This window comes from Chiloscyllium punctatum, chromosome 32 (assembly GCF_047496795.1).
Source record: "Chiloscyllium punctatum isolate Juve2018m chromosome 32, sChiPun1.3, whole genome shotgun sequence".
Classification (NCBI taxonomy): Eukaryota; Metazoa; Chordata; class Chondrichthyes; order Orectolobiformes; family Hemiscylliidae; genus Chiloscyllium; species Chiloscyllium punctatum.
Window position 1 is genome coordinate 62,303,865 of NC_092770.1, and position 24,738 is coordinate 62,328,602.

At 40.5% G+C, this 24,738-nt stretch overlaps 1 protein-coding gene across 1 annotated transcript in view; it reads left to right on the forward strand.

The window, feature by feature from the left end:
- Nucleotides 1–24,738, forward strand: part of LOC140458225 (V-type proton ATPase 116 kDa subunit a 4-like) — a 69,235-nt gene that overhangs the window by 39,365 nt on the left and 5,132 nt on the right. The window contains exons 10-18 of the mRNA XM_072552499.1: nucleotides 3,855–4,067; nucleotides 6,652–6,802; nucleotides 7,323–7,462; nucleotides 10,407–10,564; nucleotides 12,662–12,755; nucleotides 15,434–15,552; nucleotides 19,078–19,294; nucleotides 21,292–21,399; nucleotides 24,450–24,557. Of these exons, the coding sequence (XP_072408600.1) occupies nucleotides 3,855–4,067; nucleotides 6,652–6,802; nucleotides 7,323–7,462; nucleotides 10,407–10,564; nucleotides 12,662–12,755; nucleotides 15,434–15,552; nucleotides 19,078–19,294; nucleotides 21,292–21,399; nucleotides 24,450–24,557 (1,308 nt within the window). The remainder of the gene's footprint in view (nucleotides 1–3,854; nucleotides 4,068–6,651; nucleotides 6,803–7,322; nucleotides 7,463–10,406; nucleotides 10,565–12,661; nucleotides 12,756–15,433; nucleotides 15,553–19,077; nucleotides 19,295–21,291; nucleotides 21,400–24,449; nucleotides 24,558–24,738) is intronic.

Genomic DNA, 24,738 nt, shown 5'->3' on the forward strand with positions numbered 1-24,738 from the left:
AACATTGCTTTCCTGTAGTGTCGCAGAGTGAACATCCCAGAGGTCGCTTCCACACAGCCCTCTATGGGGACTGCCTTTGCCACACTGTCTGCAGAAGTTCAACGAGAAACCTTGCACCACCAGTTGGGGACAGTGTCTAAATTTGTCCTCCTGAAAATGGGATATACAAATAACGCAACAATTTCTGGATTAGTGGTGCTGGAAGAGCACAGCAGTTCAGGCAGCATCCAACGAGCAGCGAAATCGACGTTTCGGGCAAAAGCCTTGACTCCTGATGAAGGGCTTTTGCCCGAAACGTTGATTTCACTGCTCGTTGGATGCTGCCTGAACTGCTGTGCTCTTCCAGCACCACTAATCCAGAATTTGGTTTCCAGCATCTGCAGTTATTGTTTTTACCTCGTTGATTTTAACCCCAAATAATGCAACAAGTCTGAGTCATAGAGTCATACAGCATGGAAACAGACCCTTCAGTTCAACCAGTCCATGCTGGAAAAAATCCCAAACTAAACTAGTCCCACCTGCCTGGTCCCTTCAAATGTTTCCTATTCATGTATTTATCCAAATGTCTTTTGTTACCATACCTGCACCTACCACATCTTCTGGTAATGCATTCCACACGTGAACCACTCTCTGGAAAAGAAAAATGTCCCTCATTTCTTAATTAAATCCATTTTCTTTCACCTTAAGCATATACCCCAGTCTTAAAATCTCCCACCCTAGAGAAAAGGCACCTACCATTAACCCTATCTATACCCCTCATGATTTTATAAACCTCTAAGGTCACCTCAACCTCCTATGCTCTAGTGGAAAACGTCCTAGCCTTTCTGTCTTTCTTTATAACTCAACCCTTACATTCCTGGCAACATCCTGGTAAATCTCATCTGAACCCCCTCCAGCTTAATAATCTCCCTCCTATAACTGGACAACCAGAACTAGACACACTCCAGATGAGGCCTCGCCAATGTCCTATACAACTTTAACATGACATCCCAACTTGTATGCTCAAAGGACTATGCAATGAAGGTAAGCATGCTAAAAACCTCCTTAACCACACTAGCTTGACCAACTCTCTATAAATGAGAGGTGAATGTTACGTCCAACTTAAAGTGCCATTTAAGACCACAAATCCTAAACAGATGAGTCAAACCTTCTGCTTAAGGGGACTGGGCTTCTTGCAAATCCAGGACATTAACTGATTGGGCACACAACAGTCGTCAAAACCCAGAAAATATTACTATTTCAGTATAACTTAAAACCTCCTCCCCACAGCCATGCACCCTCAAAGACTGATTCAGAAAAATGCAACATTATATGCTCCCAAAAGCAAGTGCCCAAGGGGCTGTTTCAAAGTAACTTCCTGTAACATTACAGTTGAGATATTTGTGTTTAGGGGAATTCCATTCTGTAGTTGCAAGTTTGAATCTAACTTAGTGCCTATGCAAAGCAGTAATAATAGTGGAAGTGCATTTAAACGTGAACATTTGGCTGAGCTGCAGCTGTGCTCAGTATCTTTATTATCAAGGGGGAAGAAAGCATTTTGTGTTTGTGGATTTTTGTTTTCAAAAGATCATGTGTGAACTGCAGGTGAAAGATCTCATCGTCAGTTTCTACGGCATTTCTCCATGCCCCTCCCTCCATCCCTGATTAAAATTTTTAGTTTTACACTTTGTGTCTCCTCTAGGTTTTCCAGCACTTTGTCGCTGAAAGAAATTCTATTTCTGAAGCCAGAAATGATGCTGTGAATGTATGAGGTCCCAATGCATGTCTTCCAATATAACCCTGACACCTGCTATATTGACCCATTTTAGAAATGTGCCGTTCTAATGGATTCAAGCTGATTATAGTTATGCCATTAGTGAAAACATTGAGTATAACTCTTGCCAACTTCACTTGGTCCTATTTTATTTCTAAGAAAGATTTAATGAATTACTTATCTCGAGAGGATTGGAATATAAGAGTGTGCTTCTGAGACTTTATAAAGCTCTAGTTAGGCTGCGTTTGGAATACTGTGTCCAATTTTAGGCCCCACACCTCAAGAAGGACATACTGGCACTGGAGAGGGATGGGCCTGTGGAATTCATTGCCACAAAGCACAGTGGAGGCTGGGATGTTAAATGTCTTCAAGGCAGAGATTGATAAATTCTTGATCTTGCAAGGAATTAAGGGCTACAGGGACAGTGCGGGTAAGTTGAAACGTGCATCAGCCATGATTAAATGGCGGAGTGGACCCGATGGGCCGAATGGCCTTACTTCCATTCCTATATTGTATGGTCTTATTCCATCCTCTCAGATCTTTCAACTGGCAGACACCTTCAAGATAAGCCCCAAGTTTAACTATCTTTTCTAATAGCTTCCAGTTTAGTTTGTGAGCGATGATCAATTTAGTATACACCCAAAAATGAAATGACGCTGTTGCGAGTAGGATCTGAATACCATTTTAAGGCAAAAGGTGCCCCTACCAGTAGCTCTCTGGTGTCCCTTGCAGGTTTCAAATGTATCTGTAAGAACAACCAGAAGGTGCACTTTATAAGCCACGAATGTTCCTTGCGAGCACGCAAATAACTTTTGGGTCATTGTAGATTGACTGTCACTCCCTAGGTGTGTGTGTGTGTGTGTGAGATACAAAAATAATTTTATATATCTAGTGGAATATATTATGGTGGAAAATCTATCCCCACTTTGACAGAAACCTGAAATTATTTTAAGACCACTCATTGGAGCTTACAGCAAAAGGCAGTCTCGGAGAAGCAATGCTGACAAAATGGGGCCTATGACTCTTTGTTCCTTATAATATGCAAGTTAGCAGTGAATGTGTAATTTCTATGTGACATTGCTCCTTCTGCTCCCTCGCTAACATTATTGTTTGCTTTAACCGGCCTTTTTGTTCTCTTTCATTATCCAACCCTATTCATACTCCATATTCCCTTCCCAATCACCATAATACATTCATTGTGAACTATTCTACCCTTACTTTCAGTTCTATCCATCTCATGCTCCTTAACAGCCAAGTCCAATGGCTAATGTTTCACTTTGGAAGCCTCCTGACCTTTATCCAGTGCACAAGCTGTAGTAGCCCTGCTTGGGGAGTATTGTAGTACCAGAAACCAGATCCTATTCTGGAGCAATACTTGTAAAATTTTTCAAGTGTGATCCAGCTCTTATTAGCAAATACTAACCTACTGATGTCCCAAATTATTGACCATTGGTTATAAAAATCGATCAAGTGTACTCTACAGGCTGCTTGTAAAATAGAAGGCAATTGTACACCTCTGAAGCTACACACATTTTTAAAGTGGAGCAAAGGACATCATTAGATTCTGTGCAAATCGAGCTATTTAAATAGTGAACCATTCTGAAAGAATAATGACCTGTAATGTGTATTGATTTCAAAGGGTGAGGCAGTATGGATTTTATTGTGCTACCCCAGCCTCCGCGACAATCAGGATGGACTCCATTGGCTTTTTTTCCCACAAATATATAACTGATCCTAATGGGGCATATTTGGTTTTTCTTTGTTTTTGACCTTTTAGAATGCTCGTTGTTGATTATTTATATCCCTTCAATATTGTTGACCTGTTTTCATTGCTTCTCCATAATTGTTCCTGTTAAATTGATTAGTTATTTTAAAGTCAGTCTATTAAAATACTTGTAGCTTTCTAATCTTTTCCCTTTCACAACAGCACAATACTCTTTTTTTTGTAGAATTGGTTCCTGAAATAAGATGATTGAAGGTGTGCAATATAATTCATTGTTGCTTGTCCTTTTCTGAAGTTAACTTGTTTTATTTTATTCATTTGAAATACAAGCTGGTTGTATTTTCCTAGAGCTTCTGACAATTCACTTTAATTTTTCAGGTACTTAATCAGACTGAAAGCCATCGTCGCCGTGTGCTGCAAGAAGCAGCGAAGAGCCTGCGAAACTGGCAAGTGAAGGTTGTGAAAATGAAGGCGATCTATCACACGCTGAACTTGTGCAACATTGATGTGACCCAACAGTGCCTGATTGCGGAAACCTGGTGTCCAGTCGCTGATATGGATAGGATCAAGATGGCACTCCATCAAGGCAAGGTGAGCACTGACCTGCGAGTAATGTTCATTGCATCGGGAAGCCACGTTAGAAAGAGATTTCCAGAGCAAGTCACTTTGAGATGGGATTACCTCAGTTGCCAGTTAAATAAATGTGTTGCTCCTTTTCATGGCAGCAATATGTGTCAGATGTCTCTAGAGCTGCTAGAAAGCTCTCACAGGACAATCAATGAAAGAACATGAAATTAGAAAGCTTTGGTGTCATAAAAGCTTTGGTGCTGCAGGTTTTGATTTGAGTTATTATGGTCACATGAACCTAGGTACAGTGAAAAGTTTTTTTGTTTTGCATGCAGTACAGACAGATCATACCATACAATGATCATAGGGTGATTGAACAGAGTGAGGAATACAAAACTACGACTGCCAAAAAAGACGCATAAAAAAAACAAGATCAGCATTAAGTTTGAAATTTGAGACGTCCATTCAGCTGTCTAATAACAGCGGGGAAGAAGCTATTCTTGTACCTGTTGATATGTTTGATAAAGCTTTTGCGTCTTCTGCCTGACAAAAGAGATTAGACCCGGGGTGGGAAGGGTCTTTGTTGGCTGTCTTTCTGAGGCATGGCGGAGTGTAGATGGAGACAATGGATGAAAGATTGGCCTGTGTGATGGGCTGAGCTGTGTTCACACCTCTCTGTAATTTCTTATGGTCCTGGGCAGAGCAGTTGCCATACCAAGCTGTGATGCATCTGGACAGAATTGGGCTAGATTTTCTTATAAAAGAGAGTACACTGTTATTTTTTCACTCCTGAAAAAGTAATTCCTGGTGAGTGCAGATATACAGTTCAAGTGAAACTCCAGTTTTTACTTCCCCATAAGTTGCACAAAGATAGCAGCTCACCATCTGGCTTCCTGCTCAAATGTGTTAAACACCGTTTTGTTCCTATATAGAGATAATCCTGTACAGATGTATTAAACTCACCATAGAACCACAGACTTGTGCATTCAAGTCCGAAATAAGAAGATATTACACAGGGTCAGACTCTATAGCAATTCAAGGCACTATATGGGAAGTTTAGATTGCATGTCTGTAATGGTATGAGGCAAGGCCAATAAACCTGGTGAGTTGCAAATATAACTATGCAGAAGGGAACATGGTGTTGTTAATGGAGACCTGGTTCACAAAAAGACTGTGTACTAAATATTCCTGGATACTTGTCAAGGAGAGATGGAAAGGAAGAAAGGGAGGTGGTATTAATTTGGGAGATTATTGTACCATTTGGGTCAAATGCATAATGTATTTATTTTATTTTTTATTATTATTTTTATTTTTATTTATTAATTAAACAATTTAGGTGCCATTCCATCACTGGCCATGTTCTACAAGACACTAGCTAGCAGGGAAGATATGGGACAGCAAATTTGAAGAGAAATTAAAGAAGCTGTTCGAAGCTGAATAAGCCGTGGCTATTTTCTTTGGAGCATCAAAGACTGAGGGGTGACCTTTATGTAGATGTATAAAATCATGAGGGGCATGGATAGGGTAAATAGTCAAGACATTTTTTTCCCAGGGACAGGGAGGCCAAAACTAAAGGGTGAAGTTTTAATGTGAGAGGGGGAAAATATAAAAAGGGCAACCTTTTCACACAGAGTGGTGCATGTATGGAATGAACTGCCAGGGTAAGTGGTGGAGGCTGGTACAATGACAATGGAATTGAATTTCTTAAATAAAAGACGTAGTTGAGCTTTTTAAAGAGACAGCCATGACTGATGGTGAATTAATGCAGTTGTTGTGGTGTGCACAAACTCTCAAAAGTAATACACCGCTATCAAGCAACGCCAAACCCAAAACAGGCAAAGAGTCAGTGGAAGCATAGACACAATTTTTTGAGATGTCTTGTGGTGCCAGGACACTCTGGCTCATGTCCCACCTCTTTCTGAAGTGTTGTAATACCATCTCTGAACAAGTTGATTAGAAAACATCTACAATATTTTGTTGAGTGAAACATTGAACATTAGTAAATGTTTGTTTTCCATACTGAAAGAAGATATATGATGGGAGTCCCCAAGTTTGATATGAGGACCTCTATTTTCTTTATATTATGATAATACGTACTCTGTACTTCACACTCGAGCCAATTTCAAAACTTGCAGATAGCACAAAAACAAAGGGAGTGTGAGGAAGATGTCAAGTGGACAGACTGGTGGGATGACCATGAAGTGGAAAAGGTGAACATTTTCCTAATGTGAGGACCAAATCTTGAGGGCACTTTTTCTCTAGTCCCACTACTTCACTGGTCACATCAAATAAAACAAAAATACTCCTTACAACTATCAACGTGACCAATTAAATCCTTCATCTATTATCAGATTTGAAACGTTTAAGATGTCTCAACAGGCTTTCTTCATAAGTATATAACTATTGGTTTATTATCAAAACAAAACTTGTGAAGATGCAATAATTGGTTATCATACTCAGTCGGTATCTTTAGAGGAATAAGCATTTATGTTTCTAAGGATCTCCAACACCGTCATGCACCATTGGCACACTCCTACTACCCTTGATGGCAATGAGGTCTTGTCTCTTGACTGATGAATGAAATGTGCTCTTTTTTCTCATTTCTCAGGAACGCAGTGGTTCCAGTGTTGACCCCATCATGACTGTAGTGCAGACCCAAATGGCTCCACCCACCTTCAACAGGACCAATAAATTCACAGCTGGTTTCCAGAATATTGTGGACGCCTATGGGGTTGGGACATATAGAGAAATGAACCCTGGTGACTAAATTCCAACCTTTATTTTCTGTACACTGAACAGTAAATAGTAACCAACTGATCAATTACTTGAGCACAATTTGGGTTGCTAATCTTAGGTGCGTGTTAACTGCTTTTACTAAATAACAGATACACACCCAATTCTAAATGCCTTGAAACTGAGCAAATGAACATGTATGTCAGAAATGTCTTTGATCTTTTCACATAGATGCTAACACAACGACAATCCTCAATTTTACCATTTTCCTCACTCCTATTTCTTTTTTCCTTCTGATTGGTGGTGACATGATTTAGACTTTGATTCTGTGACCACTGCCGCAAGAGGCAACCTTAAGTCAATTCTGTGTGACTATGCATCTATCCATCACTTTTGTTTCAAAGCCGAAACCTTCAGCTATAATGAACTTAATTGTTGCTTTTTACTATATTGTGTATTTTATGTCATTCAAAATTTGCCAACCTTCTCCTAACATTATCCCATGGTATGTAATAGTTTGAGAGAAGTTCTGCTTTGTTTCTCCAGCTCCATATACGATCATCACCTTTCCATTTCTGTTTGCTGTCATGTTTGGCGATTGTGGACATGGAGCGGTTCTACTTGGCTTTGCGCTTATCATGATCATCAATGAGAAAAAGTTTGCTGCCCAGAAAGGTGGCAATGAGGTGGGTGAAGATTTTTGGCATGCACATCTTGGAGAAGCATGATCATGAACTACGCTAGCCATACAAATACAGTGGCTACATAAGCAGGTCAGAGGCTAGAAATACTGCAGCGAGTAATTCCCCATCTGCCTCCCCCAAAGTCTGTCACCATCTACAAGGCACAAGTCAGGAGTGTGATGGAATTCTCCCCAGTTGCCTGGATGGGTGCAGCTCCAACAACACCTCAAGAAGTTGGACACCATCCAGGACAAAGCAGCAAGCTTCATTGACATTACATCCACTTCCTCCACCACTGACATTCAGTACCAGCAGTGTGTACTATCTAGGAGATGCACTATAGAAATTTGTCAAAGATCATCAGACAGCGCCTTCCAAAACCATGACCGTTTCGATCTAGAAGGACAAGGGCAGCGGATACATGGAAACACCACACCCTGCAAGATCCCCGCTGAGCCAGTCATTATCCTGACCTGGAAAAATATCTCACCTCTTTCACTGTTGCTGGGTCAAAATTAAGAGTCCATCTACAGCACATGAGCCAATGCAGTTCCACAAAGCAGTTCACCACCACATTCTCATGGGCAATAAGGCACATCTAATAAATGGTGGCCCAACCAATGACACCCATGTCTCTCAAATGGATAAAAGAAAAGTTAGAGCTTTGGTTGGGCATTTGGGTGAGATAATAGTTAGACTGAAGGTAGTGCCTGTGTCCACACAGGTGATTCCGCGTTCAAGCCATATTCTCCCACATTATTTTAGCGATGATATGAAATTCTTTGTAGAATTAGCCGAAAGAGAGAGAATACAAGCAGTTAAGAATCTTTCACTGTTTCAGGTTATCCCAAAATGTTTCATAGTTGATTATAATCTTTTGAAGTGTAGCCACTGTTGCAGTTAGGAAACACGGCAACCAAATTGCCCATAGCAAGCTCTCACAAAAGACAAAGAAATATAACTAGATAATCTGTTTTTGAAAATTATTTTTATGGCATTGGCTGAAGGATAAATGTTGACCAGAATATGGTGCTCTTCGTTGAGTCATGTCACCTTAGCATTTCTTCAAATGCTTGTCTCATTCAGGTAGTGATTGGGTGAACCATTTAAGTCAGGAAGATCCTAGTTCTACCTCTGCCATGACAATGGTAATTTAGGACATGCAATCTCAAAAAGCCTGAGGTAGAAAGGGATAAATTATGCAAGAAATGCATATGGCTGCCAAATGAGGATGGAATTGAGCTTAGCTGTGATTCCCCTCATAGTCAAAAATGCTATTGCTTACATTTAATGGTCATTGGGTGAGATACTCAGTAAAAGTGTGTAGAATTGTAACTACCTGCAGAAAGAGAGAAAATAAAGTCAAATTTTGTTTACACAGCTACACTCTCCCTTCCATGTGCAGGTTTTCTGAAGGTACACCTCTAGCTGAGAGCAGGTTACTGCAGGGGCTTGTATCCAGTTCTGGCCATCTGCCTGTACAAGACCATAAGACACCAAGACAGCAATGTCAGAACGTCCATTTTAAATGTTGACAGTTACCTGCTGCCAATATGTGTTGCACGATGGAAGTGTTGATCCCCTTGTTTGGATAGCATGGAAGCTAAAGCACATTTAAATTGTGGTAAATCCAATGTATGCAAAGCCACTTTTATAGGAAGAGGACTGTAGACCATTCAGCCCCAAGAATCTGTTCTGCCATTTTGTGTAATGATCCTAGTTGATTGTGCTACTGGACAACTCAAGTCTGGCTTGGTGGATCATGTGTGATTTGTTTTTGTTTAGTTAATGTTAATTAGTTGATCGCTGGGCTATATTTACACAAGACTGCAAATTTCCTTCAAAAAAGAACAGCAATTTATTGAAGAATTATCAAAGAATTTAGTAAGGAGAGTTATAGAACAAACCAAAACAGTCAGAATACATAGCAAAATAAAGTTTCAACCTGTACCCTGTTGCTATCCTAAATTGATTCATGTCCAGAGAAATTGTGCTATCAATTGAAACCTCAAAGTCTCTACTTAACATGACACCTTTATTATTTCTTGCCATGGATTGTGGAGGCAATTTGATGAGTTTTTAAGTCTGCTGCCATAAAATTCTCATAAATTTGAGAGCCTAAACCTTCTCAGTTTTTAGCTGCAGATGTTTGTTTAATCAAATTTCTTGATTTGGAAGTTTCACAATTTTAAATGCTTCTGTTGATGTGACTTGTTCCCTAAACTCCTAGGTGTAAAACTAAATTTGTTTCTGAACTCAACCCTGATCTTTTGGACTGATTTTTCTTGTTATAAAGTTGCTTATTCCTAGATTCTTAACTAAAAACAATGGTAATGGCCTCCAATATTTACCCTAGCTGTGCTAATCCGAACAATATAACCTTTTTTCCACTGAGAAAACACTTCACAAAAATAAATATCTATTTTGAAATTGGAGTTGTACAAATTATATTAATCACCTTTTCATCATATTAGAGAATGAATAATGTACTCAAGTTTTATCCACATTTCTCAATAATCCAAAATTCTAGTTTAAAAGTTTCATTGACCTATAGACTTTTGATGATAGGAAGAAGTGCTTCCTTATTGTGTGGTTCCAATTTCAAGATTCTGCCTTTGTGTTCTTTGACCCTGCCAGAGAAAATGTTTTCTTTCAATTGATCCAGTTGAATCTTTTTGTTTATTATTTTAAACAACTAGGTTAAATTTTCTTTCAATCTGAAGGATATAATCCAGGTTTCTCTGAAACCCCTTTAATTTGACTTTTTAAACTTGGGTAGCCCTTTGATCAAGTAATCTGTTCCGTTCCTTAGCCTTCTAAATGTTGTTCATTGACAACAATTTCAGATAGATGGAGCTATTTAACTGATAAAGTTAATTGTCTCCCGACAACCATGGCATAAAACTCAGGATAAAGCCTAAAGCTCCTTTTGTTGCTCCAAACTCAGATCTGGAACACCTTCTTCAATGGACGTTACCTCATCCTGTTGATGAGCATATTTTCCATTTACACTGGATTCATTTACAACGATTGCTTTTCGAAATCCTTCAACATATTTGGATCGTCCTGGCATGTGAGGGCCATGTTTCGCAATGGAAGTTGGAAGTAAGTCTTGTAACCAATGCCAACTGATCATTTGGTAATTAATAATAGAGAATGCCAATAATGTGAGATTGGATGATAACTGTTCAAATTCAGTGAGGTGCAGTGAAACAATGGCACGTGAAGTTTGAGTCATTGTTTCCACTGGAATGGGATTCTCCCAATGGTCCACAGTAAGTTGAGTGGAAGGTTGGTGAAGCTGGCAGTTTTGTCAAGTTCCCAGTCGATATGCTGCTGAAATGGTTGATCAAATCCCACGGGAATGCAACTCTTTGTTCTTTGATATTCCAAATGTCGACTTGATTTTCTAACCAAGTTAGTAGTTTTCTAGGATTTGAAGGTTTCTTGAGAGCTGTTGATGGCCAAATGACATCTGCAAATTCCAAGTGTTCTCAGCTGGAACCTCTAGCCTCACCTTTGCACCCCAAGTTAGAACAGAACATGTTCTGGAGAGTTTACTTGGTCCAACAATTGCCCATGATGTGGAGGTGCTGGTGTTGGACTGGGTGGATGAAGTTAGAAGTCTCTCAAAACCAGGTTATTGTCCAACAAGTTCATTTGAAATCACAAACTTTTTGAGTGCTGCCCCTTCATCAGGTGACTTCTGACTTGATCAACAATTTGAGTAGATGTCAACAGGTGTATATATTCTCTCTTCAGTAACCTATGCACAGTCAGATGCTTCAAATAAAACCAAATATTACACATTTTGGAAATCTGAAGCAGAAAATGTTAGAGGACCTCCCTGAAGAACCCTCATAATAGACTCAAAACATTAACTCTACTTCTCAGTCCATAGATGTTGCCCAGACTTGCTGAGTTTCTCCTGCATTCTCCATTTGTTTCACGTGACCATTTCTGGCTTGAAATTGCGGTTGCTTGTTTCTGTATTTAAGGCTGAGTTTGATCCAGAAGCCATGTTCCCTGCGAGCGTAACGTCTGAGGATCTGTCGCCAGCATAAGTAATTTCTTTCCTTCACTCTTTAACGGTGAAGAATAATCCACTATTGTGAGCTATCTGATACCTTGGCCAAATATTTGTGTCAGGTCGGAGGTTTTCACTCTATGCAGGTTGGTTATGACTGAGATATAATGGAGGCCTTACTGGACTTGTAGGCTATTAAACTACAGGGGGCTAATCTCCCCTTCTCACAATGGGAATATGGGGAGTCAATAGGAGCAGGAACCCTGGCCCCCTTCCAGAATTGTTAAAGACAATTGTAACACCATACTTCTGCATAGGATTATCTATCACAAGCGAACTGTTTATTTGGAAGATCTGCTTATTATAAAGGCTGAACTGTATTCACACAACTATTTGATTGCCCTTCCATGACAATAGAAGTTCCTAATTCTGATAATAAAGACATTTAAACTTGGGCCCCTAATGTCTCAAACTGAATACTCCATGTTCTCCATTCCTTCACTGCCTCATTCCTCCAGATCCCTTTATATTGCTCCTGCCCTTTTCATCCAATTGTAGCAATCCATTATCCTGCCTTTTTACCCTTTTGTGCTTCCCTGAACTATGCCCCATGATTAGTAACTGTTTTCAGGAGCTAGACTCCATGTTTTGTTATTTGCTCCTTCAACCCTTGTGCTGCTTCATCTCGTGCTCCTTTAAGACTGTACATCAGACCCAAATCTCTGACAAAGCCTTTGACCCCCCCCCCCCTTTCACAATGTCTCATTTAGCTCTGTGCCCTCTTCAGATTACCCCAATGCGCGACATCTTGGCAATTTCCTCTTAAAGGTGCTAGACTAAGAAATGTTTGCTGTAAGTGTTAATGTAATGGTCTATCTCTGGACTGATTCAATGACTTTGATATTCCCTGTTACGTTTGACATTGAAAACAAAACATGCTAGGGAAGGGGCGTCTTCATCAGAACATTTCATCTCTGATGAAGTCATCTAGACTCAAAAATATTAGCTTGCTCGTTCTCTCCACGGATGCTGCCTGACCAACTGTGATTTTGTTTTCAGTATGGACTCCAGAATCTGCAGTAATTTGCTCCAAACATTATGTTTGTTTGTTTTTGTCTGTCTTTAACTCAGAAAAGGTGATAATTCCTTGACTTTTTGTTTCATTCTTTGTGCAGTAACCATGATATTGAAAACAACCCAACACTACAGTTAGATCCTGCAGTGCCAGGTGTGTTCTCTGGCAATCCATATCCATTTGGGATTGACCCGGTGAGGATAATTCCATACTTACTACTGGAATGGGACCATTTGGTGCCAATCATTTGGCCCTGCCCTTTTGGCTCTAAACTGTTTTGGTGCTCATTACTTTGGCGCTGAGCTGTTTTGGCACCAATACATAACCATCATGTGAAAATTTTGGTTTGTCTGTCTTGCTTAGAATGTTTTCAGCCATTTCTGGTATGGGCTCTACAAGAAAATAGAAAGAAAATTGTATTACAGCTTTCCAGTGTGAAGACAGAAGGGCTTAAGTATCATCAAGGCAGGAGATGACTATTAACAATTGTTAAATCAGAAAATGATTACAAAACGAGATTTGAATCTACAGCGGGTCATTACAGCTTTGACTATCAACTCTTGCTAGTTGAGAAAATTCCATCGGGTTCTTAGTCATCCTCTCTCCTTTAACCAAACAAAACTTTTATTTTTATTCTGAATTGGTGCCAAAGTAATGAGTGCCAAAACAGTTTAGAGCCAAAATGGCAGGGCCAAATGATCGGCGCCAAAACGTACCCAACCCACTTACTACATTCTTTTCAATGTTAATTGTGGGATGGTTTTTGCATTGCAAGTTTCCTTTCTCTTCCATTTCTCATGGAGTTTCTCTGGAGTGGCATAGTGGCTCACTTGTTAGCACTGCTGCCTCGCAACACCAGGGATCTGGGTTTGATTCCAGCCTTGGGTGACTGTGTCTGTGGAATTTGCATGTTCTCCCCTTGTCTGTGTGGATTTCCTCTGGGTGCTCCTGTTTCCCACCACAGTCCAAGATATGCAGGTCAGGTGGATTTGGCCATGCTTAATTGCCCACAGTGTCCAGGGATGTGTAGGTTAGATGGGTTAGCCATGGAGAATGCAGGGTTATAAGAATAGGTAGAGGATGGGTCTGAATGGGATGCTGTTTGGAGAGTTGGTGTGAATTTGCTGGGCTGTAGGAATTCTAAGATTAAAAGCAAGCGTGAGAGGATGACTCGAGTCAGCAAAGGGGTAATGGCCTAGTAGCATTATCGCTTGACTTTTAATCCAGAAACCCAGAATAATGTTCTGGGAACATGATTTCAAACCCTGACACGGCAGCTGGTGGAATTTGAATTTTTTAAAAATCTGGAATTAAGAGTCGACTGATCATGAAACCATTGTCAATTGTTGAAAAAACCCATCTGGTTCACTAATGCCCTTTAGGGAGGGAAATCTGCTATCCTTACCTGGTCTGGCTGACCTGTGACTCCAGAGCCACAGCAAAGTGGCTGACTCTCAACTGCCCACCGAAATGGCATAGAGGTAAAAGTAATGACTGCAGATGCTGGAAATCAGATTCTGGATTAGTGGTGCTGGAAGAGCACAGCAGTTCAGGCAGCATCCAAGGAGCTTCGAAATCAACATTTCGGGCAAAAGATGAAGGGCTTTTGCCCGAAACGTTGATTTCGCTGCTCCTTGGATGCTGCCTGAACTGCTGTGCTCTTCCAGCACCACTAATCCAGAACCGAAATGGCATGGCAAGCCCCTTGGTTGTCAAGAAGACAGCTCACCACCACCTTCTCGAGAGCAAATAGGGATGGGCTACCAATGACATCCAAGTCCCACAAATAATTTTAAAAAATGGAATACAGATTAAATGAGTGGGCAACAAACATTGTGGATGGAACGTCATATGGTAAAGGTAAGGTTTGGCAGGAAGTATAGAGAAGCAGAACCGTAGACTCGGATTTGGGAGTCCTCATCCATGAATCATAAAAAGCTAGCATCCATGTTCAGTGGATCAAAGGAAAGAGAAGTAGAATATTGGCCTTCATTTCAAAAGGGTGGAATATAAATGGAAGGTAAACTATAGGACCATTGGAATACTGTGAAAGATTTTGGACCCTTACCTAAGAAAAGATATACTGTCATTGGGTGTAGCTGAAAGAAGATTTCATTAGGTTGACGCCAGTCATGGAGGAGAGACTGTCTTATGAGAGGCTGAGTAAGTTGGACCTGTATTTGTTGGAATATAGAAGAATGAGAGCTTATTGAAGCCAACAAGATTTCATACAGGATCTGATGTGGTAAATGCGGAGAGTTGATTCCCCTTGGGTGAGAGTCTTGGAACAGAGGATATAATCTTGGATTCAAGGGTTGCCCATTTAAAACAGAGGTCATAAGACACAGGAGGATTTTCATCTCAAGGGAGTGATTCTGTGGATTTTTTTTTAACCACAAAGGGCTGTCAAGGTTGGGTTTTGAAGTATATTCCAGGCTGAGATAGATTTTTAATCAGGAAGGGGATAAGGGGTTATGAAAACTTGAGTTGAGGATTATCAGATCAGCCAGAGTAGAGCAGACTTGATAGGCTTGAATGGTCTACATCTGCTCTTCTGTTTTATGGTCTTAACCAAATTATGACCAAATGACCAATTCATCATTATTAACAGAAGTGATAAACTTGGAGCATTTGACATTCAATGGAATCAAAACACCAAATCGGTCTAATGAACAGTCTATAATTGAATAAGGGATAGTAAAGGGATAAGGTGCATGGTCACAGAGTGCACACATCAGTTGAGGTCACAGAAGAATTTAATGTAGTATCATTTTGAGAGTTTACATATAAATTCAGTGCAAATTATTGTCTCCAAATTACTTTTGACTTCACCTCCAACAGCTAGTAAGAGGCATTCTTTGTTATTTCAAAGATTTGGAATATAGCTTCAAACAAGTTAACTTTCCTCAACTCCTACAAGATGAAGATGTCAGTCATCCTTGGTATTGTACAGATGATCTTCGGTGTGGTCCTCAGTATTTTCAATCACATGTAAGTGCAAGAGTTTATTTCAGGTTTGTTTACGTAGACTGATATTTATATATCACAAAAACCAAAAGAACTGTGGATGTTGTAAATCAGAAACACAAACAAAAATTGCTGAGAAAGCTCAGCAGATCTGGCAGCATCTGTGGAGAGAAATCCCAGTTAAAGTTTCAGGCCAAGTGACCATTCCTCAGAATTCTGAATTTCTGATTTCTCTCCACAGATGCTGCCAAACCTGCTGAGCTTTTCTAGCAATTTCTGGATTTATATATGTTGTGATTTTTTTTTTTAATGACAATAAATGTCCCCAGGCACACTAGAACTAGGGAAACTTTTTTGACATCTAATCACTGGTAAACAGATAAACTTCTGACTGAGAGAAGGCTTGGCAGTCTGTCCAGTGTTTGCATGGGTAAGGGATACAAACTTTGTGTCACATCGACAATTGATACGTTACTCTTGTTTCTTTCACTTGTTTGGCTCAGTTGGATATTTTTGGGAAGGTGGTTGTGGTCTTTGGACCACAATCGCCTTCGATTGAGGAAATGGCTGTATAAGGTACTTGGGGTGGAGTCACTAATCAAATCCATTGTATTATCAAAGACATGTCATGCAGTCAGCATTGGGGAACATTGGATGTTTGCAGTGTTCAGGACCATTTCTTCAAATACTGAGTAGCCCATGCAGCAAGACTTGGACAACATTCAGTTAAGTGGTCCAATATTATTTGCCCCTAAGTATCAGGCAGTGACCAATTCCAGTAAGGAGAGAACTTCATCATCTCCCCTTAATCTTTTCGTATCATTATCAATACTGAAATCCCACTCTCAAAATTGAAGGGGTTTGCATTTACCAAGAATTAAACCTCGCAAGGCATATAAATACTGTGGATATACTCTCGGGTCGAGGAATTTAGTGATGAGGAACTCTCCACCCAATTGCCCATTGTATACAAGGCATAAGTCAAGAGGTATGTTGAAACTGTCTCTATTTACCTGAATGAGTACAGATCTAACAATGCGCAGAAAGGTTGGCACCGTCCAGGACACAAAAACTTGCCTCATCCACTGACCAAGTCTCTGCAACAACATCTTCCTAATCCAAGATTTGTACCACATAAAGGGATAACAGCAGCCTTTACACAGAGCATTTGCCTTCAAGCTATGCACTATTCTGGTTGGGATTACATTGCTGTTCCTTTGCTGTCACTGGGTTAAAATCCTGGAATTCCCTCCCTCAATAGCACCGTTGGTATATATGCACTGGATGGAAAGCAACGGTTTAACAAGGCCAACTTTTACTAATTTTTTTTAAGGTGGCTAAAAATGATCAATAAATGCTTGCCTTGCCAGAATTCTTCTGAATGTATAATGACCTCCAAAGTGCCAAAATCATCATCCCTTTTTTCACTTGCACGTTGAGCGTATCCATACTTGTCTCTCATAATCCTATCCCTTTAACTGATATTAGACCATCCAGTATTGCAACTGCCTTCTCGTGACTTTGATACCATTATCCTTGATAAAGAGAGAGAGCAATACTCCTGTTGAAAAGTGTCTCTGAGCAAAGTCCTTAATCACCCTAAACCTGCCTCCTGTTAGCCCTTTGCTATTTGTATGCTTGTCGAAGATTTTTGAATTCCATTTCATGTTAGCTGCCGGTATCCTCATGTATTATCTTTGTTTCTCCTCTTCCCTTATCTCACTTACTCATTGACCTTTCAATTAGATGCATGATTTCCTTGCACTGTGCATCATTCCTGACCAAATAGCCCTGGCATTTGTTACCCTACTTATCCCTCTTTTTGGAAAAGTACATCAACTACCCTTGCACCAGCTCCGACAGCAAGTCCCCCTTTAAAGGTTGAGTCAGTTAATGTTGTTTTGCTTCAATGCCATTAACAAGATTTTAATTGGCATTGAGGCAAACAACATTGTGATTTTGTTTTCAGATGTCTGTTGTGTGGTTTGCCTGAGGTCAAATCTCTCAGCCTCCGTCCTGAGGTTCCACAGCTTTCCCCTGGTTTTTGTCCCTGTATTCAGTCCCTCTTCACCACTAAACCCCACCACTCTGCTGTTGGTTTCCTGTTCCCTGCCCTTTCTTCTTACATTTAAAGTCTCCAGTATCTGCCTCTTTGCTGACTCACATTCTTAATTTGCACTGAGGCCCAGTTAATGCAGAGTTCTGTTGCACTGATCAACTTTTTCCACTAGATGGAGTTTGGTCAATTATGGATTCATCAATTGTGTATTTTAGCATAAATTTACAGAATTATAAACAGTTTCTATGTTTTAAATGTATTTCATCTTACAGATTATTTTGTTTATGAATGTAGACATGCACACCATTTCAACTTAGTGTTTATTTAACTAAGATAGGTCCTGAAGTAACTAACAGTACAAAATTTCTCTTCTGTTTTGTGCTTAATCTCATTATAAGCTATTTCTGCCAGGAATGCACAGTATTGTGCTTGTTCCATAAAGTATTTCAACCTGTACACGGCTGTTCCAATGAAAGAAATGTGCAAAGGAACCTAACTCCAGCTTTAACATCAGAAATTAGTGATTCGCTGGAGCCGGTTTTCAGGAACCAGAACTTTTGAGATAACAGCTTTTCCAATTGATCTGATTCCAGTTTATCCATGACCTTTCCATTCTCCAGACAGAAGCTGGGTACTCCTCCAATTAAATATTCTTGCTCTAGAATACTCCTAACCCTTTTTCATACTTCATTATAATATGATCACTATTCTCGGGGTACTTTCCCTATTGGTACTTCATTCATTCACTTAACAGCCAGATCCAACAACACTGCCCCCTTCAGGCCGGAAATTCTTTATAGGTAAAGGACATTCTTCTGAAGCAGTTTCAAATGTGTGAAATGAGTCAGTATTGAGCAAGATTAGAAATCAGCAAAACCCTTTCACTGGAGGATGGTAAACGTTAACATCTTAGGTGAGTGCCTTGAGACTAACTAACACTTGATCTGAAAATATGTACAGAAGGGATGTAAGTATTGGCCAGGACACCAGGCAGGACTCTTCCTCCTCTTCAAGTAGTACCGAAGAGACTAGGTGAAATCTCTGTTTATAATCCCATCTGATAGATAATACCTCTGACAGTTCAGCATTTCCTCACTGCTCCACCTGTATTATTTTAAGGAAGAATGGTGTAGTGGCTAATAATAATCACACAACCAATATTTCTAAAGCACATTATCTGGACAATATTGCATAGGTTTTTGATAGTTCATGCTATGCTATGTACAAGTTGGGTGCTGTTTCTGATATTGTAAATGTAAGCCAAAATGAAATTAAAGTATTACATATTTTGAAAGTGCCTCATTGGCTGAAAAGTGCGCTCCATGTCTTAAGACTGAATAGTGGTATATAAATGCAAGTATTGATACGTTCGTTCGTTCGTTCGTTCGTCCGTCCGTCCAAACATTCATTCGTTCATTCATTCAGCCAAACATTCATTTCAAGGTCTTGACCTGAATATAACTCGTTCTTTCCCTCCTTCTGTTTTATAGATACTTTAACAACAAGATCAACATCATCCTTCAGTTTGTCCCTGAGATGATCTTCATTTTGAGTCTATTTGGTTACCTGGTCTTCATGGTTATTTTTAAGTGGTGTTTTTACCACGTTAAGAATTCTCAGATTGCTCCCAGTATTCTAATACACTTCATCAACATGTTTCTATTTAGTTACAATGATCCTTCCAACCAGCTGTTATATAGTCACCAGGCAAGTGTCACATGTTTTATTTGAGCTGTTAAAATGCCTTGTCTAAAATTCAATCGCTGGTCGAACGACCGATAAATTTCCTCTATTACTCATACATATAGTGATGCTGCAAACATGCAATAACATTTTAAATGGAGTCATCAAGATATTTCTGGGCAATGGACCTGAACATGTTAGTTGAGGGTCCATACAGGATGACTAGGTTTGAAATAAAACTAGACGTTTTCAAGGGGATTTGAGGAGGTAATGTTTCAGTGTGGTAAGGATTGTGTGCTTACCACTTGAAAGGACAATAGAAGCAGAGATGTACAAAATTTAACAGGTAGTTGACAAGGTAATTGAGGTATTGTAAGCAAGAGTTGGAATGGGTACAGGATGGTTTTCTGGGCCAATCCACTGAGGAGCCATCTAGAGAGTAACTTGTGAGAATAAAAAGAAACTGGCTGAAGAAGTTTGCATACGTATGTGAAAAGAAAAAAAGATTGCTGAAGACAAATGTGGAAACAGAGGGAATTTATAATGGGGAATGCAGAGATGGCTGGCCAATTAAATGCATTCTTTGGTTCAGTGTTCACAAAAGAAGTACAGTCATAGAGTTGCACAGCACAGAAACAGTCCCTTTTGATTCAACTTGTCCATGCAGACCAGAAATCCTAAATTAATTTAGTCCCATTTTCCAGCACTTGGCCCATATCCGCTAAATCCTTCCTAATCATGTACCCATCCAGATGTCTCTTAAATGTTGTGATTGTGCTAGCCTCCTCCACTACTTCTGGCAGTTCATTCCATACTCGCACCACTCTGTGTGAAAAGATTGTCCCTGAGGTCCCTTCTATATCTTTGCCCTGTCACCTTACATGTGTTTTGGAATCCACTATGCTGGGGGAAAGACCTTTACTATTCACCCTATCCATGCCCCTCATGATTTTATAGACTTCTGTAAGGTTACCACCAACCTTTTGATACTTCAACCTTCCAGCCTTGGCAACATCCCCGCAAATCTTTCCTGCACCCTTTCACGTTTAACAACATCTTTCCTACAGCAGGGAGGCCAGAAGTGAATGGAGTATTCCAAACCTTGCCTAATTAATGTCCTGTACAGCTGCAACATGGCTTCCCAACTCCTATACTCATTGCATTAACCAAACAAAGGCAGGCAGCATTTGGTACACTTGCCTTCACTGCCCTGTCTACCTGTAACTCCAACTTCAAGGAACGATGAATCTGCATTCCAAGTTCTTTGTTCGGTAACACTCCCCAGGACCCTATCATTAACTGTATAAGTCCTACCTTGGCTTGCCTTACCAAAATGCAACAGCTCATATTTATCTAAAATAAACTCCATCTGCCACTCCTCTGTCTAATGGCCCATCCGACCAGGGTCCCAATGTACTCTGAGGTAACCTCCTTCGCAGTCCACTACACAACCAATTTTGATGTAATTTGCAAACTTACTAAACATTACTCCTATAGTCATATCCAAGTCACTTATAGCAATGACCGAAAGCATCAAACCCAGCACTAGACCTTGGGGCATACTTGGTCGCAGGTTTCCAGTCCCAGAACCCAAAGTACGTAGCAGATATGTTGGAGAAAGAGCAACTGAAGGAAATTGCTATTAGTAGGAAAGTAGGATTGAAGGCTGATCAGTCACTTAAGAAATGGAGATAGTGGTAATCTCTCAAGATTTTATAGACTCTGGAACAGTTCCTATGGATTGGATAACGTAACCCCACTAATTAAAAAGGAGGTAGCGTGAAAACAGAATTATAGACTTGTCTGCCTCCTGTTACTAATGGAGAAAATGCTGGACTCTGTTGTGAAAAATTTTAATAATAGAACAGTTGGAGAAGAGTGCCAGGATCAAACAGATTCAGCATAGATTTACGAAAGTGAATTCATGCTTTTCAAATCTCAATAGGCACTGAAGAGAACTCCAATGTCTGTCTGTCCCTCCCCTCCCCTCCCCTCCCTAACTTAACTTTCTCTTTTCACAGCAAGAGGTTCAAAGCTTTCTGGTCATTATTGCAATCATAGCTGTCCCCTGGATGCTTTTTCTGAAGCCCTTCATTTTGCGATCGAATCATAGAAAAGCTCAACGTGTGGTAAGAATAAAGATAATTGAATCCTGATGGTTGTATGTGAGGAATATAATGGGGTGGTTAACTCTAGGTACCATTCCTATTCTTCTCTGTTCTGATTAACTCTCAACCTGGCCAACTTAGCTATTTCCATTCTGCTAACCCATCACTCCCACCCACCCCCCCTACTGTAAGTACATAGCCAGTTCCCTTTTGACAGCGACTGTGGTGTGTGTTCTCATCATCACACAATGCATTCCAGATCTAAACCACCTGATGCATAAATAATTTTTGTTTGCAGTGATCTTTAACCTGTGAACTTTAGTTTTCACTCTTGAATCATGGGAACAGTATGTCTACCTAGACCTTGGAAAAATTGTTCTTTTTTTCTTTTCATTCACTGGATGTGGGCGTTGCTACTGTGTCAGCATTTATTGCCCAAGCTGCCCTTGAGAAGGTAGTGATGAGCTGCAGTCTGTTTACTGTAGGTACACCCACAATGCCATTAGGGAGGGAGTTCCAGGATTTTGGCCCATCCACTGTGAAAGAATGGAGATATTTTCCGAGGCTGGCAGGGATCTCAAGTGGCGGTTCCATGTATCTGCTGCCCTGTCTTTTTGAATGGTAGTGTTTATATGTTTTGAAGACATGAAGAGTCTTGGTACATCTTTCAGATGTCATATTGTTATGACACGGGGTACCCCCCCATTTTAAACCAGCAAAACAAAAGATTTACTCTGTGTGGTAATCTGTGAAAATTCGAGAAGCCAAGAGCTATCCCATTGGTCACTTTTTTTTAAAAGTAAATATTAACAATTTTATTTCTTAAAGTATAACACAGGATAATTAACTACGACTTACATCTCCTTTCTCTAACTTGTCTTTTACCTTCCCCTTCAATAATACTGGTCTCTTAAAACCCCCAATTAAGATTCACCAAAATTCAAATTTCAAAACCAGCCAGTCATTGAATCTTCTCATTATATCTTTCTCTCTTTTTTTTACCTTAGGGATTTCTGTTTCACAGGTCACTGATAAAGGCACCTTTTTAAGAGAACTATTCTCTGGGCAGTCTGCATATGTCGGTGGCTTAGCAGTTCTCCCTCAACTGCTCACATTTTCCCCAGTCTTCTACCCAAAGTATCGGATTGTGTCATTGTTTTTTTTTTGATATTGTTAACACTAAATACAAACTTGATTGGAATCTGATTTTGCTTTTGGGGGGTATAATTTAAATTGATTGGCCCAATTCGAATTTGTTTTTGTCTCCAGGCAACCAGCAACACTAGCTGCTGGACCAAAAGGTTACATTGTATCTTGTTCAGAACACTTGGTGCTGTCAGGTAGTTCTGCTAGATTTTAACTTAAAGGTACAGTTCACTTCTACACCTTCATAACAATATACTTCTACCATGTGGTGGTGGTGGTGGAGAGAGTGAATGTTTGTGAATGTGCTAATCAAATGGGTCTCTTCTAGACTGTTGTTGGAGATGCACTCGTTTAGGCAAGTGGAGTATAGATCATAGAATCCCTACATACCCTTTGGCCCAACAAGTCCACACTGACCCTCCAAAGAGTAACCCACCCAGACCCATTCCCCTATCCTATTACTCTACATTTACCCCTGACTAATGCACCTCACCTACACATCCCTGAACACTATGGACAACTTAGTTTAAACTGAATCATTTTGGGTTCAAGATAAACTAAAAATTGAGGGATTTACATAATTTTATTATGGAGTATACTGAAATTGCATGACAAAGACTTGTCCTCATCAGTACTGTACCCTAGTGTTATACAGAGATCGACCTGTCCCAACCAGTACTGTACCCATTTTTATACAGTGACAGTAGAGAGTGTGGTACTGGAAAATCCCAGCAGGTCAGTCAGCATCCAAGGAGCAGGAGAATTGACGTTTCGGGCATAAGTCCTTCATCAGGAAAGAGGCTTGTGGGCAGAGGGGTTGGGAGATAAATGGGAGGTGGATGGGCCTGTGGGTAAGGTAGCTGGTGATGTGATAGGTAATGAAGGTGGTGGGGGGTGAAGGTGATAGGTTGGAGAGGGGGTAGAGCAGATAGATGGGAAAGACTATGGCCAGGTCAAGAGGGCGGTGCTGAGTTGGAGGCTCGGGATTTGGATAAGGTTGGGGGAGGGGAAATGAGGAAACTGGTGAAATCCACATTAACCCTGTGTAGTTGAAGGGTCCCAAGGCAGAAGATGAGGCTTTCTTCCTCCAGGCATCGGATGGTTAAGGTTTGGCAGTGGAGGAAGCCCAGGGCCTGCATGTCCTTGGTAGGATGGGAGGGGGAGTTAACTTTTTTGGCCACAGAGCGGAGGGATAGGTTGGTGTGGGTATCTCAGATGTTCTCTGAAATGTTCTGCAAGTTGGTGTCCTATCTCCCCGATGTAGAGGAGACAATATGGGGTGCAATGGATACAGTAGACGATATGTGTGGATGTACAGGTTAAATATCTGTCCGATATGGAAGGATCCTTTGGAGCTTTGAATGGAGGGGAGGTGTGGGCGCAGGTTTTGCACTTCTTGCTTTGGCAGGGGGAGGTGCTGGGAGTGGGGTGTGGGCTAGTGGGGAGTGTGGATCTAACAAGGGAGTTGCAGAGGGTTTGGTCTCTCTGAAATGCAGATGGGATGGGGAGAGAAATATATCCCTGGTAGTGCAGTCTGTTTGTAGGTGGTGGAAGTAATAGAGGATAATACAGTGTATCCAGAGGTTGGTGGGGTGGAAAGTGAGGCTCCAGGCATCGGATGGTTAGGGTACGGTGATAGAGGAGGCCCACTCCAGCCTTCTGCCTGAAACGATGATTCTCCTGCTCCTTGGAACTGCCTGACCTGTGCTTTTCCAGCACCCCACACTCCACTCGACCTCCAGCATCTGTCGTCCTCACTTTCTCCTTATGCAGTGACAGACCTGTCCCCACCAGTACTGTACCCCAGTGTTATACAGAGACCTCTCCCACCAGACCTGTTTCCACCATATAGTTTGGAAACATCTAGGATTAGCAGGTGAAACTTAGTCAACTAAACTTTGGATCCTTTTTTTATTTTGCCTCAGTCGGAGTCTGCACCAGAGAATGTATATGCTTCACTTGACGTTGATGCTGATATCCTACAACCCCAGCAACGGAGCACCAGTGACCATGGTGATGATCACAGTGAAGAGGCAAGTCTAACACATTTAACGCAGGGATTAAAGCCCAATTTTGACATGTCAAAATAATAACTGTTCAGGATTGTACCATTAAGGGCACTGTTTTACATTTAAATTGATGTACAATGAAGGATAAATGTCTGTAAAGAATAAGTTTATGATCCATAACATTACATGACCCATATGCAGTGCA